Here is a 17,443-nt window from a genome sequence, read left to right as displayed (position 1 = left end):
AAAGAATGTTACCTGGTAAAATAAATTTAGGAAGGAATAGGCAAGTTCAAGAAACTAAGGGATCATCTCAATAATGTTTTGAAAATTATTATTAGTTATTCCCATGATTTTATCAATTCCCATGAATTGATAAAAGCATGGGAAATGTTTTTATCAATTGCCATGAATTGATAAAAACATGGGAACTTTATCATTATTCCCATGTTTTTATCAATTCATGGGAAAAGGCAAGTCTTCTGGTGGGAAATGATTTGCAAAGGGACTTTTCACACAGCAGTCTTACAGAGACACTTCTGCTTTTGGTTTAAAGCCCAGTTCTCCACTGAGGAAATGCTGCTGTAGTCCTGTACCAGCCAGATGAAACTGCTGGATCAGTCCCATAAAAAAAACAACAAAGCAGAACAAGACAAAATTTTAGCTGGTTCTTGGTGCCAGCTCTGTGCCAGCAAAGGGGTTGGTTTTTCACAGCAAGCTGAGCACTAGAGTGAGTGTTTGGCCAGCAAGGGGATGTGGGTTAGTCACACTCTACCAGGGGCCCTACTCCTTTAGAAATGAGTCATTTGCATTTCTTGCAGCTTAGCACAGCTACTGAAAGCAGCTGTGCCCAGTGAATTTTATGAGGACATTTAATTCCCAGGCCTTTCCCTGCAGGCCCACATTTCACTCACATAACAACTTCTTAGGAATATCTGCTCATGGTTTTCCCTTATCATATTTGACAAATCCTCCTGTAGCCTCTTGCAAAAAAAAAAACAAAAAAAAACAACCCTACCCTGCATTCTCATGACTTCTAGTAAATATATAGGCCTTCAGAGAAAACAAACAAAAAGTAAATACTGAATCTCTGCATTACTTTCCGTTTTTTTTTTCTGTCCAACTGTAATTGCACATTTTCTAACTTGATACATGGGCAATTCACTACCAGTATATGGCTGTGCCAGACACTGATCCTTCCCAATATCCTCCCACTCCAATTTCTATGCATTAGCTCAGAAACAGGCTGTGGAGCTGTCCCTGCTTCTTGGGAGAGGTCAGTGCATTAACATGCATTTTTGCAGAGGCTAGATGAGGTTTGAGTCAGTACTGTAACACCTCATGCAGTTTTTTTGACATCTCTGGTGCTGCCTAATGAGAACTTTGGCATAAGTCATTCAAAGGGAAAAAAAAAAAGAAAAAAAAAACAATGAGGAAAGAAATAAAAAAGGCTGAAACAAGCCTTTCTTCATTCCTTGCCCCAGTATGACACCACATTCAACACTTTGCCAAAACAATAATTGGGTTCTGTGCTTAAGAGCCATCCATGAATCAGGAGTAATTTCACAGAGGTCTGGGGGAGTTAGGCTGATTTTAAACTGAACTAGCTTTGGTATAACTCAGCCTTATTTCTGTGGTTCTCAGTTTCACCTTGTTTCGTACATAGGTGATGTCTGCCAAATCACTGTTGGTCATTAGAAAAACTAAACCTTAAATTAGCTGGCTCGTTAGGGATATAGGGCAGCAAGGGCTTTCCTTTATATTCTTATATAATGATCCCTGCTTCTACAGAGTACTTAATTTCCATTTGCAAGAGAATTTCATGGCTTGTACAATGAACTCTACAGCTCATGAAACCCTGACAATGGTCTTCACTCCTTTCTTTTGGTTAATTGTAACAAATTTCATTGGCTGGTTATAAAGGAGATTATTTCTGGGAAGGAAATTCCTGCCTGAGGTATATAAGGAGGTGAGAGATTTCCAAGTTTTGTCTCTTGAGCTTATTAATAGTGCATCAAGGTTTAACCTCTTTCAGTATGAATTTAACAGAGGGGTTTTTTAGAGCTCCTTTTAGCTGGGAAGGAGTGAGAATGCCACTGCCATTGTCAGGGAGTAACTGTCTGTCATTCTTTTTTGCAAGCACCCGAGTAAGTGGGTGGCAGCTGGTCACAAAGGCTGTGACTGCACTTGCCATTTTCTTGTGATAGCTGGAGCAGAGCTTTGGCCTGAAGCAGTTGCTGCTGACTTTCTAGTGTCTCCAGTAGAGCTTTGAGAGAGGAGTTATGAAGGTGTAAATATTTATATCAAATATTCCCATTCCAGATGAAGCTGCTGATATACTTTTACCCCAAAAGAGTAGGGAATGCTTTAGACCACATCATCATTTCCCATTAGTTATGGGGAGAGGGCTTCTGGTGGCTACAGGAACCTCAAGCTATTCCCTTTTGCCTTTTTGTCTCCTACAGATTTTCTGCTCAAGGTGTTGCCTGTAGGCAATCTGCTCTCTCCTGGGCTCCTGAGTTCAGTGTGGGTTTTTAGCAGTACCCTTTGATCAGCTCCAAGGCTGCCTGTGAGTGACAGTGGAAGCCCTTTCTGTTGGGAATCTGATGTGATGCCTCCTTAGTCCCAGCTCTGGGGACTCCAGGGCATCTCAGCAGTGTCAAAGTGACATTCTCTCAGTCTGCCATCGTCCTCTTCCAGAGGCCTTTTCCTCTCTCGGGCTTTGCTTTGAAATTTCTTTCATTCCCTCCCTGAACCCTTAACAGTTTTTGCTGTTGTATCTGAATCTTTAGCTGTGCTCCCCTCCTTTAACTGTGAACCTCCCATTCACATTTTAACTGTGAGACTTTCAGTGCTGGGAGAGGTATTGCAGCTATTCCTCCTGCCAACACCTTTCTTTTTCTCACTTTTGTTGCATTTCTCATTCCTCTCCACCCCACACAGCCTATATAATTCTCTTCCCCTTGTTCCTAGTTCCTTACAGGTTCTGTATTATTAGCTTTGAGCATTAAAGGGAAATACCATTTTGTCTGGTTTTGCCCTACAAAAGGGCACAATGATCATGATTCATTTCCCGAATGAAAATGTAGATTCAATGCCACAGGGGCACTGACAAAAGCTTGGCTATTTCCCTCCCACTCTGAAAGAAATAGAGAGTGGTGTTGGCAGAGAAATATGTGTGATTTGGTGGTGATATAATGCCCTGATCTGGTGCTTCTGCTGATACACACACTGCCAAACTGCAGCACAGCCAAAACCAGCCACACACCAGCTTCCTTCCCACCCTTGGTTTGCCTTCAGGAACTGATGCTGAATCTCCCTCCCACGTCAGTGGATACTGCCTAGCTGTACTGACTATAGTGGGAAAATCCATAATATTTTCCACTGTTTCCTTCTCCCCACCCTGGAAATGAAATGCGAGACAATTTTAGTAAAGATGTTTTCATAGGTTTTAGGAAATTAGCATAATTGATAAGAAGCACCAATTAGGAGGACAAGTGTGATGCAATTCCCCCTCAGGTCAGGCCCCTTTGGAGCCCCCCTCTTCAGCACTGGCTGTGCTTTGTCCATGAGAATGGATCTCAAAAAGTTGTTCTCAGCCTTGCACCTCGTGGGACTTGGGGCTCTTGAATTTGTTTTGTCTTTCTGCCTAGGGAAAGGCCGTGGAAAATGACTGGCTACTAAGAGGTGACAGAGTAACAAATACATGTGTGAAGAATTCAGAGAGCACATAAAAGAAAAAAGGCAAAAACCAAAAGGTATCACCACCACCCCCATTTTATATATTATGGTTTCCCTTAGAAAGGTTCAATATGTGTGAAAAACTTACAGCCAAACCTGTTGATCAATGAGTAAACTTAAGAGTTAGTTTGCCTGTGCCACACAAAGCATCACTAGCAGCTGTGCAGATAGAAAACCAAGAGGGAAGAGAGGAAGCTGTGTCCTAAGAGACTATGGTAGTTACAAAATCGTGAACTTGGAGGAGCAGAGAATGCTAAACTTGTCTACTAGGGCCAGAAAAAGGCATAGAAAAATATAGGAAGTGTTGTGCTTGTGGGTGTGCACATTTCTGTGCAGCTGTGCCTGGTGTTTATGAGTTTAACTTGAAAAATAAGCCCCCTAACTTAGAGCCCACCACTAATTTCATGCAGAACCAGAAGAAGACCTTGTATTAATATTTCAGAAATTCAAGCTGTCCAGTCCTATGGGATTAACCCTTTCATACATCACCTTCAGCTTCCATGCGCAGACAAGGCTCGGTCACAGGCACTGCAGTCCTGTGCATGAAGAGTGCACCAGCCTCACCTGTGTCCAGGTAAATAAAATTTAGGAATGAGTCTGCTCCCAGGGAATGCCAAAACCAGCCCCACGCAGACACAGAGACATTGCTACACTCCCAACAGGAGGATTGCTTCCCTCCTCTCCAGAAGCTGTGACTTGTTACCACCTTCAGGCAATAAATTAATGTGGAGCTGGTGGCAGCAATTCATCTGTGTCACCTCTCAGGTGGGGGAGAGCTCTGCAGGATGGCTGGCCATGAGGAATCTCCTCACGCACCCTCAAAGGCTTGGAAAACTTGGATGCATCTTCTCCTTAATAAACAAGCTCAGCCTGCTTCCCACAGCCTACATCAGCTTTTCAGAATTCATTCCAAGGTCCTGGACTTTACTTTAAAGGCTGGATTTGAGTAGAGTTAAAAGTCTTGCTGGAGATCATAAATTTAGATCATCATCAAGAAAATTATTCCTCTATCCTGCTGAAGTCTTTACAGAGAGAATTTGCTAAAACTGGAGCATTGAAACTCATAGGAAGAAGGAACTATCACAAATTGGTTTCTATCACAGATTGGTTTCATCTTCAAGTACAAGGTGATTTTAAAAATATAAAGTTCTTACATAAACATTGGGAAAATATGAAAATATATAAATAAATAAAAAACTAAACCACAATGCTTCATTGCACACATATTCCTTCATGGGGTGTGGATGAGGAAATAGATATGACAGCTCTTAGTCATGTTCCTTACTGCTGTTCTGGAGGGTAATCTCATCCCATGTGAGTGAGTGCAAAATAATGATGTACTTTAACTGGATCACATCATGATGTATGTGCTTTTGTCCCTGAGGTTACCATTAGATGCTCTAGAAAAAAAGAAAATGCACTGGAAGAATTACAGAATTATATAAAATATTTTGTTTGTCCTGAGACAGGGCTGGCTAATGCCTTGATACAGGACTAAAAGCCCTTGCAAATGGTACTATTTTCTTTTCTGTGGCTTGCACTTTCTGTCCAAACTTATCTGTCAAGGTTCCAATTCTGATTTTCTCTTCTCTTCTTCTTTTCTTTTCTTTGTCTTTTGTAAATTCCCACCTGTCTCTAAGTTCAATCAACTCAAACTCCTTGAAGTGGGAAGCACTGCTTGCTTGCCTGGTGATGGCATCAGCATTTGAAATGTTTCTTGCTGTTCAGTGGCTTTGCAAATCTCCTGGTTGGATCAGTTTCTTTTTGCACCTCTAGCCATGAATGCAGCCTGAAAAGAAAAGCCACAGGCTCCCCCTTTGGTCCTGCTACTAGAGAGAGACAAACCTGCCTCCCATGGTCCTGGCATGTGCAGTTTTCCTCCTCTCTCTGCTCCCTCTCCCCTCCACCCAGCTGGCAGGGCCCCGAGGATGTCCTCCCCCTCAACACTCCAAGCAGGGATGGTTGCTATCCTCACCAGCTGACATCAGTGCTAATTTCCTGTAAGTTGCCACAGAATAAAGGAGAGGCTTCTTTCTAAAAAATCTTTCCGGCTTGCTTAAAAACACTCTCTTGTCTTCTTTTCTTCCTGTGTGCAGCTTGCAGAATCAATAAGGCCCCAGCTCTTAGCCCTGAGCAGCAGAGAAGCTATTGCTGCAAACTCAGCAGGAGGAAGAGCTAGGGCAAGCAAGGAGCCCAGAGATAATCAAAAGTGCCCTCCCATGGCTCAGGATGCTGCCAAGTGCTTGGAGCAGGACCAGAAGGCAGCACACTATGACTCTTTGTCAAGCAAGGAATCATCTTCATTATCCCCACTTAATTATCTCTGAATTTCACTAATTGCACTTACCTTTACCTCACACTTACCAAAGGGGCTGGGCCAAGTGTTCCTCTGTAACATTACTTTTGAAAATCTCTGTGTATCCTCATGCAGGTGCCTGATGACTGTTAAAGGGGGCAAGGAGCCCCTCTTACACATCAGTGTTTAATGTGTATAATGCCATGACAGGCTGGTACAGAGACTCTGCATTCAATGAAATTATTCTCAGTATTCAGTGTAATTTCAGTGAGCCTTTACAGTTTAAAAGAAAGCCTGTTTGTTCTCCCTTTTGAAAAGAGACAAACAAGCAAAACCCCACAAAACTCTAAACTAAGAACCAACCAAACCAAACACGAACCAATAGAAAGAGGGACTCTCATTGTTTATTACAACAGAAAGTGGGAAAGAGGGCTGGCTTTTTTGCTGTTGATGAAAAAAATCTATTAGCAGCATTTAAAGATTTGGGACTCTTTTTTAAGGGAACCATGTGAGGGACATACCAGGTTGAAGTGATAACTGGAAGAATCTTCTCTCAACCAAGGAAAGGCAGAGAGTAAAGTGCAGTTACATCTGGGTAAATTTTTGGCTGGGGACAGAAACCAGGACAGTACTAAAATTACAGCTTGAATGCAGAAAACTATTAATCCAGGGGTGCATTGCATAGTTTCCTGGACTGTATCATTTTTGGATTGTGCCATTTTACTTGGGTACACTGTAGACTTCCAGCATGCTTTGCCCTAAAAATCATGGGCATGTGACTAAGGAAAAAGTGAAAATCTGTATTGCTGCTATATTTAAAAAGCTTCTTATTGCACTTTAAAAATCGGTGAAGTGGACATATTTTGGTTTAGTGAAAAGAAGCAATAAAGATAAGAACAAATCCACTGAATCCAACAAGACTCTACACTTGTCAAATGTGTGCTTGGTTCAGGTCACAGGAAAACTGAGATGTACAAGAGCACTGTAAATGCTCTGCACAGGGGTACCAATCTGGAACTGGTTTCTTTTTCAGAAACACAGACACACTCAGAATATCCTCTTCCCTCTGACATTTGTCCCTCTCCCTTTGAGACTGGTGGCCTTCTTGCCCTTTACAACATCAACTCAAACATGGTTAAGTGGTGCAGAAAACCTTGCATGAATTCCATAGCTCCTTCAAGAGGGCTAATCCAACATTTAAGTCCCACCGGTTTAAATGCTTTTCATCACTTCACCTCTTCACAAGGATGAATTTCCCCTACAGTGAGGATGGCATCCGACAGTTGTTACTTTGTCAGTCAGACAAAACTATAAAGCAACACACAATAAATATTATATAAACATCAAATCAAATAATGGATTTTGTAACTCTGTCTCACAGATTATTTCCTTGGATCACTGTTTAAAATCTCAGAATTAATATTTCAAGAAGAATATGTTTGATTGCAACAATTCTACTGGAAACAGCAAAATCTGCTCAGTGTACAGTCTGTGTGTACAGCCACTGGTCTAAATCAACTCCACTGCCAAACTGGCAAGCACCAGGTAATATATAAAATGAATAGACAATTCAGAAATGTCCAACAGATAACTAAAATTGAAATTTTATTTTTTTTTCAATAATATTCATCAGACAATTTTCTGACAAGACTTTTCTGAAAGATGAAGTGCAAATGGGAACCCTGTAAGAATGTTTAGAAGAATTGTACATGACATTTTTAAGCGCCACCAAGTACACATTGAATACTTTGTAAGTATATAGGCATAGCAACATGCAAGTGTCATGTACCCAACATTACAATATGCATTTTGTCTGTTTAAAGTTATTAATGAGGAAATAAAATGAAGTTGATGTGTCTCATCATCAGTGCAATATGTTTAATTCCCATGGATTTTTTTTTTCACAGGTTAGTGATTGTATTTCTGAACCATTCAAATATATCCTTCTCAGGGCCATAAATTGCCAGTGTAAGAGCAAAGTACACCAGAGTTCCTAGGAGAGTACACTTACACTGACCATGAATCGATGAATTTGTTACAGTCCTTTCACAAATTATGCCTTATTTATTCTAGGAAACTTCCTGGTGAACTGAAGGGGTTTTGTAGTTATAAAATATCTAGGCTAAAAGTAAAGGATGCACAAGGATTGCTTTATAATTCTTTTGAAAAAGAGCTAAATAGCAACTCAAACATGTGCATTAAGGACTTGAGCCTTGTTCTTTTGAGATCAATAGGCGTACTGTACTCAATTTTGATGGAAGCAGGACATATATGAATCCAGTAATCCATGATTTCCCTCTCTTGGCTCACTGTTTTGGCAGAAGCAGATGACTGTAGGTTATATTTGCATATTTCTATGAAAGCTATATAGGGGTATAAGCAAATCTGCATTCACTGAAAAAGGACAACATGTGCAAGTGCATATTTACTAACATTAATCAATATGCATAGAAAGGAGAGAAAGAGGAAATGATAAAGAAATCAGCCCAGCAATTAAAGACTATCCTCCTCTTTATAATCAACATAAAGAGTTGATGATCATCCTTACAATCTTATTTACAAGCTATTACTTTAAACTCCCTCCCTTTACACCTATTATAAAAACCCTTCAATATTTCATTTTAGAACAAGACTGAGAAAATTACTATGTGTAGAAGAAAATAGCATTGGTGATTTTCAGCACTATGCATAAGGGCAGGCTAAGGCTGTCTGTAGTTTGTGCTGAAACATGAGATCAGAGCTCACACATGAAACACTGCTGGCTTGACCCTGAACACAGGGAAAGTGCTAAAGTGCTGACCCCAACAGGCTTGGCTTTGCACCTGAAATCTTAAAAAAGGGAAGAAACAAAAACCCTTGAACTTTTCTTTAATAGTAGCACAGACTGCTCCTTTCAGAGGAGATACTTTTTCTTCCTCCTTTCCAATTAGACGGCTGCTTTTAGCCCAGCAGAGAACAAATGACTTAAGACACAGAATGTGGAGGGCAGACCTACAGTAAACACAGAAGCCATGAAGAATTTATTTTTTTTTAAATTTTTTTCCCCATCTACTGCAAGGCTCTGGAAGCCCCTAGAACTGCAGACTCATTCCAATTGGCTTCACACCTTCTGTCTGCTTGTGAGTACATTAAACATTGCTGAAGAAAATGAACACAGCTCGGCAACAGGATGATTCCTAGATGCTGGAAGAATTCTCTTAAGGGCTGCTGGAAGCGCACGAGGCTTGGAGCATCCTGAGGATGTGGAGTGATACAGAAGTGTGCTGTTCAACCATGTTTGTACCCTTATTTTCTCCTGAGTTAAAAGAAGTGCAGAGTGCTGGGTAGGATTCCTTGACAGCAAGAAGGACCTGTGCTAGCTTCTCTTAATGCCAAGTAAACAACTTCCACGTGTTTTAGAGGCCTTAGATCCACCCTGAAAAACCCTGTAGGAAGTCCTACTCTCAAAAGAGTTTCTACTCTGTTCTGTTGACATCAAAGGCTTCTCTATTAATTTCATTTTCTCCTGCTGTTTGCAATAGTCCTTCTCTGCTCCTCACGCATTGAGTCTTTTTAACGTAAACATGCCCTGGCAATATTATGTTTAAATAAGTGAGAGACAAGTCAGGATATCTCAACAGCGTAGATATTGCATATTTAATTCAAAAGCTTGCATGTGCTTTTTAAAGTTTCTCTTCATACGTGCATGTCTTACTTGGAAGAATTGTGTTGCAGTTGGATTGCAAATCATTATCTAGAGCTGACTAAATATTGATGTGTTATAGCAGTTTATTTTTAAGCTGTTTGGGATGAATCCCCAGCCAGCGTAAATTGGCCCACATTTAAGGCAACTGAGTGAAGCTGATTTATACCAGCTGAGGCTGTGTCCTTATGCCCCATTAAAAAGCTAAAACTCTACCAAAATTAATAAGAACAGGGCAAGAATTATGAACCCAGAAAATATTTTTACCTATTTTTAACAGAAAAAAAAATAATACAGTGATTTCATTTCAAGACTAAAGCAAAGATTCAATAGTATTTAAAATGTATACAAATATTTCATAGCTAGTACTTAGACTAAGAGGTAGATGTCATATTCTAGGAATAGTATAGTGTGGAATGATGCTAATGGCAGTTGCTAAATACATTTATTTGCCTGTTACATAGGACACAAAGGAGGGTGATAGCAGTGGCAACCACAAGAAGGCTTACAAAAAAATTCTTGTCTTCTTTTGCTATTCTATATTATCTATCTTTTGGTGCATTCCTTCTGGAAGGGCATGACAGAAAAGTGTCAAGAAGGAAAAAGACCTACAATACAAAACTCACATTTACAAAAACATTAGATTTATCATTTAGGGCATCCTCTGTACTGTAATGGAAGCATTTTGTACTTACAATTTAAGATTACCTGGTGTTACTGAGCAAGCAGTGGAAATTCCAGGTGAGGTGATTCAGCAAAATAGGGGTCAGAAGAATGCAGCTCTCTCTCTCTCTTTCTCTCTCTCTCTCTTTCTCTGGTGTTCATGCTAAAAATACCAGGGCATATGGCAGCATATTTCAGCATCTTAACATACTAGGCTCCCTTGAGGACAGAAAAAGAGATGAAACTTGTGCTGTTGAGCCAGCAATAAGATTATAGAACAGTGTTGCCAGACACTCAGAGTGCTGGCAGCAAAGCCATTAGAGGAGTCGGTGTCTTACTTTGCCTAAAGGTGTTTCAGTGGTATTTAATGGTGCTCCAAGAAATGGAAAGCAAAGCTGGTGAAGAATGAGGAGCAGTATTATTCATAAATTAGTTGTCATTGCAAGTAGAGGAATTACACATATTGCATTAGGATATCCACTGCTCGTAGATGTACCTTCCACTTTTCCCTTGTGACTGTTGGGGGTCACCCCTTGCTTGAAATAATCAAAATGCATATTATAATTACATGGTTTTCCAATATCCATACACAGCAAGTACAAGATACTTACATGTAAGTACACTGTATTTACCTATATTTTTGCATAGTTTTTAGTGTGTACTTTGTGCCACTTAATAAAAAGCATTACTCATCATTTTTGTTGTTGCTGTTTTTCTTTATTAGACAGCTTGTTCAATTAAAGTTGTAGTAGCTGGAATTTTTGGTATGCTCATCACAGATTACCAGTCCCTAGGAGTGTAGAGATTAGACATTTGGAGGAGTCTGGGTAAGCCATGGGGGGAAGCTGCAGTGTGAACATGAGAGTTTTAAATCATCTCCTTAATTAAGAAACTCAATATCAGATTTAATGATGCTAATTTAATAAACTTACCTTTAATTGGAACGGAATTCTAAAGGTAAGAAGTCCGTTTTCCTTTTGGTAACACTTTACAATAAGTGGCACTAAATTACACTAGAACTGCTATGTTACAGGGAATTACATGTAACTACACTGTAACTGTTGAAAGAGCTACTGTACATGTGCGTACATGGTAACTTCAGTGCTGTTACAATCATGAATTACATAATTACAGATGATTCTGTCCTTTCTTTTCATTGAAATAGCTATATATATATTTATATATATATTATACTGCAATGAAAACACACAAGATGTTAACTTTCATGTCTCACTCAGAAAAGTTGGCTTTCTTCATGTGTTCCTTTAGAGAGGGAGTCTCAGTGCAAGACGAACCATCCTTAAGTAATGTGGAAACTTTTTTGAGATGTTCTAGCTTAAACTCTGAGCCTCAAGTTAAACATCAGGTTCCTTAAACTGTCTCTTGGTTTGTCAGATGACACTAAAAGAGTGGGATGATGCACCCCTTGTCTTCTGATGCACCGCTTTCTTGTTCAAATCATGAGAATGTTCTTGAAGCATTAAAAAAAAAAAAAAAACAACAAAAAAATTAAAGTCTACATCAAAAAGTTTAAAAATAATCAGCAATCGACACTGTAAACAGTACACTGGCAGAAACTAGCTACCTGGTCTGGAGAAAACTACTCTGCAAGTGAGTGAGGAAGAGGATGTCACATATATTTTAGTGAAGGTGGTTCCCATTCAGAGCCTCCTTTTTACACACTCACTGGTGTCTCACACCATCATAAAAACTTTTCTTTTTTCTTTTCAGAATGGGAACTCGGGCAAAAGGAATGGACAACTGGCTTTTAGCCTACTTAATGTCATTAGTGTTGAGCCATGACTCTGCTGACAGAAAAGAGGGATGCCTCTTTACACCCAGTGTAGTAATTTGAACCCGTGAAGACCTGACAGGCCTGCAAAGTGCTATCCAGGTAGAACGCTCTGTGTGGGGCTTTTCACACCTGCTGTGCACAGCTGCAAGGGACATCACCAGGTGCAAGACAATGGAAGATCAAATGGGTTAAAAATGAGCATATGTGAGCAGTTTTAATTGAAAGCCAATGAAGAAAAAAAAACAAACCCAAACAAACCTGTCTTAACAGTACAGTTTATATCTGTTTTTTCCCAAGTTGAAATGCTGTCTGTATGCCACTGGAGAATATGGTTTGAAATGGTTACCACAAGGCCAATCCTGCTTTTGAAGGCCCTGCCTGACCTTGGCTGGGTAATGGTTCAAGTAACAACCCTACTACTCAAGCGAGCTGGAGCTAGGAAGGATGAAGAAAGGCGTAAACACCACGCTGGTGGAGAATTCCACTGGAGCAAATAAGGCCCTCATCCAGGGAAGCACTTCGTTTTTAAGCATATGAACAGTGCCTTATACTCCAAGGGAACTCCTCTGATGCCTGAAGCTGACTATGAGCTTAAAAGCGTTGTTGAACTGGGCCCCAGGTCCTGAAATAAAACTTTGATACTGTACTACAGCTAATGTAACTCACTGCTGTGACAAGAACCCATATTTTTGGTATTAAACTGAATGACTTCCTTTGCCAGCCTTTTACATGTTTATGTTTTGAAAGACATGAATATCTTGTAAACCTATACTAGTTTTCAATGTGTCTAGTAGCACCTACCTGGTTCTCTCAAACTACCATATTATATTAACATATTATTGCATTTTTCCACAGATGGGTATGGAGTGAACTGTAAAAACAAGCATGCAATCACATCAATGCAGACTTATTTCTTTAAAATGTCATACTGTATATGATTTATTATGTTAACACTCAACCACATCATATTATTTATGTCTGTATATTTTGAAAAAAAGTGCTGCTTTGATTGACGTCACCCTTTTTTCTTAGAAAGTAACAAGATAGATGCTTCAACAAAAACAATTAAAATACTCTAATATTGTCCTTAAAAGGTTTATATTCTTCTGATAAATAATCTGTCACAGCACCTTTATCTTCCATTTTACCATACCACATGATGTCTTATTCCAAATTCTCCCTTCCCCACACAAAAATAAAATCCCAGGAGAAAGTCCTTTACAGCAGACCATCATGCTTTTATGCTTCACGAACACATCAACCAGAGAGAAATACTTCTTTTGTCAAAGGTGCAAAACACAGGAGCAAAGCGAGCTCCAACTAGACTTAACTTGCGTTCTCCAGTGTAGAATCATTTCCAAGACCTGTTATGGCAACCTTTTCTTTTCATTGGAAGAGGAAATAAGCCGATGGGCTTACAGTGTTTTGTTGTCATATTTAAGAGCATGTGATTTTTCAGCTGTCAATTACACAAAAAAAAAAAGAAAAAAGTTCAGAAATAATCCAAACAGAGACCGTCACTGTGGAGCTAAAAGCATGGCAGGAATTCTCTATCATTCACGGTGACATAAGTTTGTACCTCACAAAATGCATAGACAGGAATTTAATATAAAGAATTAGTCCATTTACTGTATACACAAAACATATATCTTTTGTTTTAACACTTCTATTTTTTCTTTTTTTTTTTCTTTTTTTTGTTTTTTTTTTTAAAGTTTTTTTTTTTGTTTTTTTGGCAAACCAACATAGAGAAGCAGCTCTGGAACTGCCAAATTAAAATTGAGAATTTTAGCAACTCAATAGTACTTTTTAAGGATAGTAATCAAATGTGGTTGTAATTTAAAACCTGAGGCTGTGCACTGGTTGTTAGCTTAAAACTACCTTTCCATATAACATTGTGCTTCCATTGTATAACAAAGAAAAAATTAACAAGAACTAGAAAAGTTTGCTGCTGAACAGTGCTAGGACATACAGACAAAAAAATACTAACACATGTTATCTACTCAGAATATTGATGTTGAGTCATATCTAAAGGGATATAATGGACATTAGAAAATGCTTACTTGTGACTGACTTAGCTACCGCCAAAAAAGTTGAATATGTATCAAATAATGTTTAATTGAATTTATTATATGCACTATATACAGATACTAAAATGCCTTGCAATTGTGTCCCATGAACACGTCAAATTTGAGTAGGCAGGTGAGTTCATGTTTAGCAAATAAATTATAAAAACATAAATTACTCAGAAAGTTCTCTAATCTTTGTGATCCCAAAAGCCAATAAAAGGGCAGGACAAATTGTTTTAAAAGAAGCTCTATTACTTAACTGCAGAATCTGTATAGCTACTCACATGTTTTTACCACTGAACCATGGCACTGTTGTCAAGGTACCATTTAAATCATAACAAAACAAAGCAAAACACCCCAAAAAATTCACTGGACTGATCTTTTTTCCCACCAAATCCAAACATATGAGAAGCTATACTAAACAGATTTCAATTTGTGTTTCCAAGGGTGTATGTTTCAAAAACAAGTTGCTTTTTGAATTATAGATAGACAGGTATAAAATATTCTTTGTAAACCTCTAATCTTAGACTTAACATTTTCTGTAAGTAAATTAGGACCTTACCTAATAGTACTTGTTATGAATTTTGTTCTATGACATACTAATAGGGACATGATAAAAGAAAACTGGAAAAGAAAGCTGCAAAACACTTAAATATGTAGAAAACTTGGATTAAGATGATGATTAACATTGTTAAGGCTGTATATTCAAGCACTGTATGTTAAGAGAGCAGTGGATATGATTTTTAGGCAATAAGAAATGTCCTGTTTTATGCATGATACTGTAATTATAGAATGATGATGTCAACAGCTGATTGTTGGCATAAACTGGCTACTTATAGCAGGTATGCGAGTTAATAAAGATAGCAGAAGATGGCAGAAATGAATTCTGAGAAATGATAGCCAGTTTTCTCCAGCAGTCAGCCTGATAAGTAAAACTCCAAGATTCTAGCTCTGCATCTAAATGAAATACTCTTTTTTCTCCTCTGCATTGACTTGGCTGCCTTCTGCATTGATAATGGCTGTGTCGGCATCAGGTGCATCTTCAGCTCCTTTTGCTTCATTTGTTAAATATGTTCCTGTAGGAATCAATACAAGAGAAAAGAAAAGAAAAATAGAATGATTAGGGTTTTTTTACACTGCATTATAGGAAGTACATTTAAAACAATGTACTCAAATTTTTCAATTAATGAAAAATATCTTTACACAGTTTTTAGTATACATCATAAAGGTGTGTTCAACTTTCTAATTTGCTTAAGAAATATTTACACTGATACTTATCCTGGTAAAGGCATATATACAAACTATAGTATAATCCACAACAAATTAAGGAAATATTTTAATAAAACCCCATTTTATCTAACTGCAGTAATATGCAATACATTTTTCAATTATAAAATAGGTGATAATATCTTGCTTATTTCATGAAATAGCTATCTATCAAAAACAAAGCAATTTTGAAGAACTAGAGATTCGTAAAAGTGCTTTTTTTTAATGGCCACTGATCATTTGTATTTCTGTTTTATATTGATCGTATCTATGCTTTAATTTTACAGAATTGTATCATAGTAGGTTCCAAGAATTACAAAATTGAGGCAATTTTATTAAGTGAACCAACTCACATTATACTATCGCAACTATTTTTATGCTCTGGAAATGAATGAATAAAAAGAAGAAATGTGTACAATAGTCAAATTTCCCTTTGTGAAAATCATTATTTATGCTGGCATGAGATGTACAACTGTTCATTCTGGAAAGTAAAACAAAGGAGACACACTTTCACTGGCTCATTAAAAAAAATCTGCTTTTGTCCCAGGTAGTATAATCAAATAAAGATGTTTTTTATCAATTTATGTTTGCTAGGTATATGATTTTGCTGTCTAAAATGAGAGTTAATACCAAAATACCAACACTCATCCTCTCTTCTTTTTTCTTTTTTTCTTTTTTTTTTTTTTTGGGGGGGGGGGGGTATGGAAAGGGAATCAGCTGAGTTTTAGCAATAGACCTACAAGCTGTACAAAGGTTAAATCTCAAGGCATGATTTTGGAACTAACTAGGTCAAAATCAAATTGCAGAGAAGTCAGTGTCACTCCATTCCTGCTATCTTTAGTGGCAGAGGGGATTGAAAATGAAGGGACCAGGATTATTAAAGTAAAACCACAGAATAAAGTAAAGCAAGCCCCAGGAATGAACCCCTTATTCCAGGAGGATCATTGATAAACTGATTTAAAACTCACTACTGGATTCCAATATTATCTTTTAAACATATACTTGAAATATTAGCAAAATCCATTAAAATGTAAATTTTGTTCACTCAATGCATGTATATTCTGCTGAATTGATATGGTAATTAAAACTATGAAAACATGATGAGAACATGTAATCAAGTATCAGGAGTTAGGATCCAAAACCAAGGGGCAATCTTGCCTCCCTAAATCACTGACTTATAAGATGACCTTGGGCATGCCCTAACTCCATGTCCTTTGCCTTTGCCAGCCCACAGGAAAACTGGTGAAAATTCACAGGGACTTCACTTGGGACTAGACTGAGAACTATTTTTTGTTCCAATCATTTAGCAGAGGGGGGGAAGGTGAAAGGGAATGGCACTCCCAGATAAAATCATGCCTTGCTTCCAGGAGTGACTGAACTTCCACTAAATGTGTCCTACCTTTATGTCTTGCCAGGTATCGACCAAGGAGAATTATAGAGCATAGTGTTACAAAGACAACTACAGCCACTATTCCTCCTATAAGAGCGTGATCAGGTCCGGTTTGTCCAGCCAAAGCATTTGGATCTAGAGGGAGAGACAAAAAAGCAAAAGTGGTTCTACGCTGCTACACTGAGAAAAAAAAAAAAAGACAGAAAAATACACAATACCATGTTTTATAGTGATCATCCTGAAAATAGGGCATTTCACTCTTTAATATTCAGCACCATTATTCCCACTTTTACTCCCAGTATCTTATCGACAGCAGAGTGCTGCTTGTATTCCCAGATTGTTAAAACCCTGAGGACATCACAGTTATGAAAAATATTACCCTATTCTTCTTTGGCAGAGGTTATTAAATGAAAAAGGTTCCTAGCTTTGTCCTAGTCACTTTACAACTGAAAACCTGGCCACAGCTATTTATAGAAGGAAAAACAAGGAAGTGAGAATTGGGGATCGGATAGCATCAGCAGAATAGTGTCTGCACAATACATAATTTATGGAATTGATTCTCAGTGGGGAACCCTTATACGTTCTCTTCCTCTCATTCCTACCCTCTTGCACCAGAAATAAAAAGGCAGATAAAGCGCAGCCATGCCAAGTTCCTCTGCACATGGCTGAGTCTGCATGGATTTGGTTAGATAAAGGTATCAGGCAACCTGAAACTCAGCATTCAGACTCAAGCATCAGCTTGTGAATTTACTACAAATGTTCAATCAACACCCAGTGTGTGATATCTATT

At 38.4% G+C, this 17,443-nt stretch overlaps 1 protein-coding gene across 3 annotated transcripts in view; it reads right to left on the bottom strand.

Moving 5' to 3' along the window:
- Positions 1-7,370: 7,370 nt before the first annotated feature.
- The window catches only part of CADM2 (cell adhesion molecule 2), a 579,455-nt gene continuing 569,382 nt past the window's right edge, over positions 7,371-17,443 (bottom strand). For all 3 annotated transcript variants that reach the window (XM_054655060.2, XM_077174538.1, XM_054655061.2), the window contains 2 exons: positions 16,663-16,788; positions 7,371-15,073 (listed from right to left, as the gene is read on the bottom strand). In XM_054655060.2, coding sequence (XP_054511035.1) covers positions 14,955-15,073; positions 16,663-16,788 — 245 coding nt within the window. In that variant the 3' untranslated portion in view covers positions 7,371-14,954. The remainder of the gene's footprint in view (positions 15,074-16,662; positions 16,789-17,443) is intronic.

Source organism: Agelaius phoeniceus, chromosome 2, assembly GCF_051311805.1.
Source record: "Agelaius phoeniceus isolate bAgePho1 chromosome 2, bAgePho1.hap1, whole genome shotgun sequence".
Lineage (NCBI taxonomy): Eukaryota > Metazoa > Chordata > Aves > Passeriformes > Icteridae > Agelaius > Agelaius phoeniceus.
Note: the sequence above shows the minus strand (reverse complement) of the source record. Positions and strands in the feature narration are given on the sequence as shown.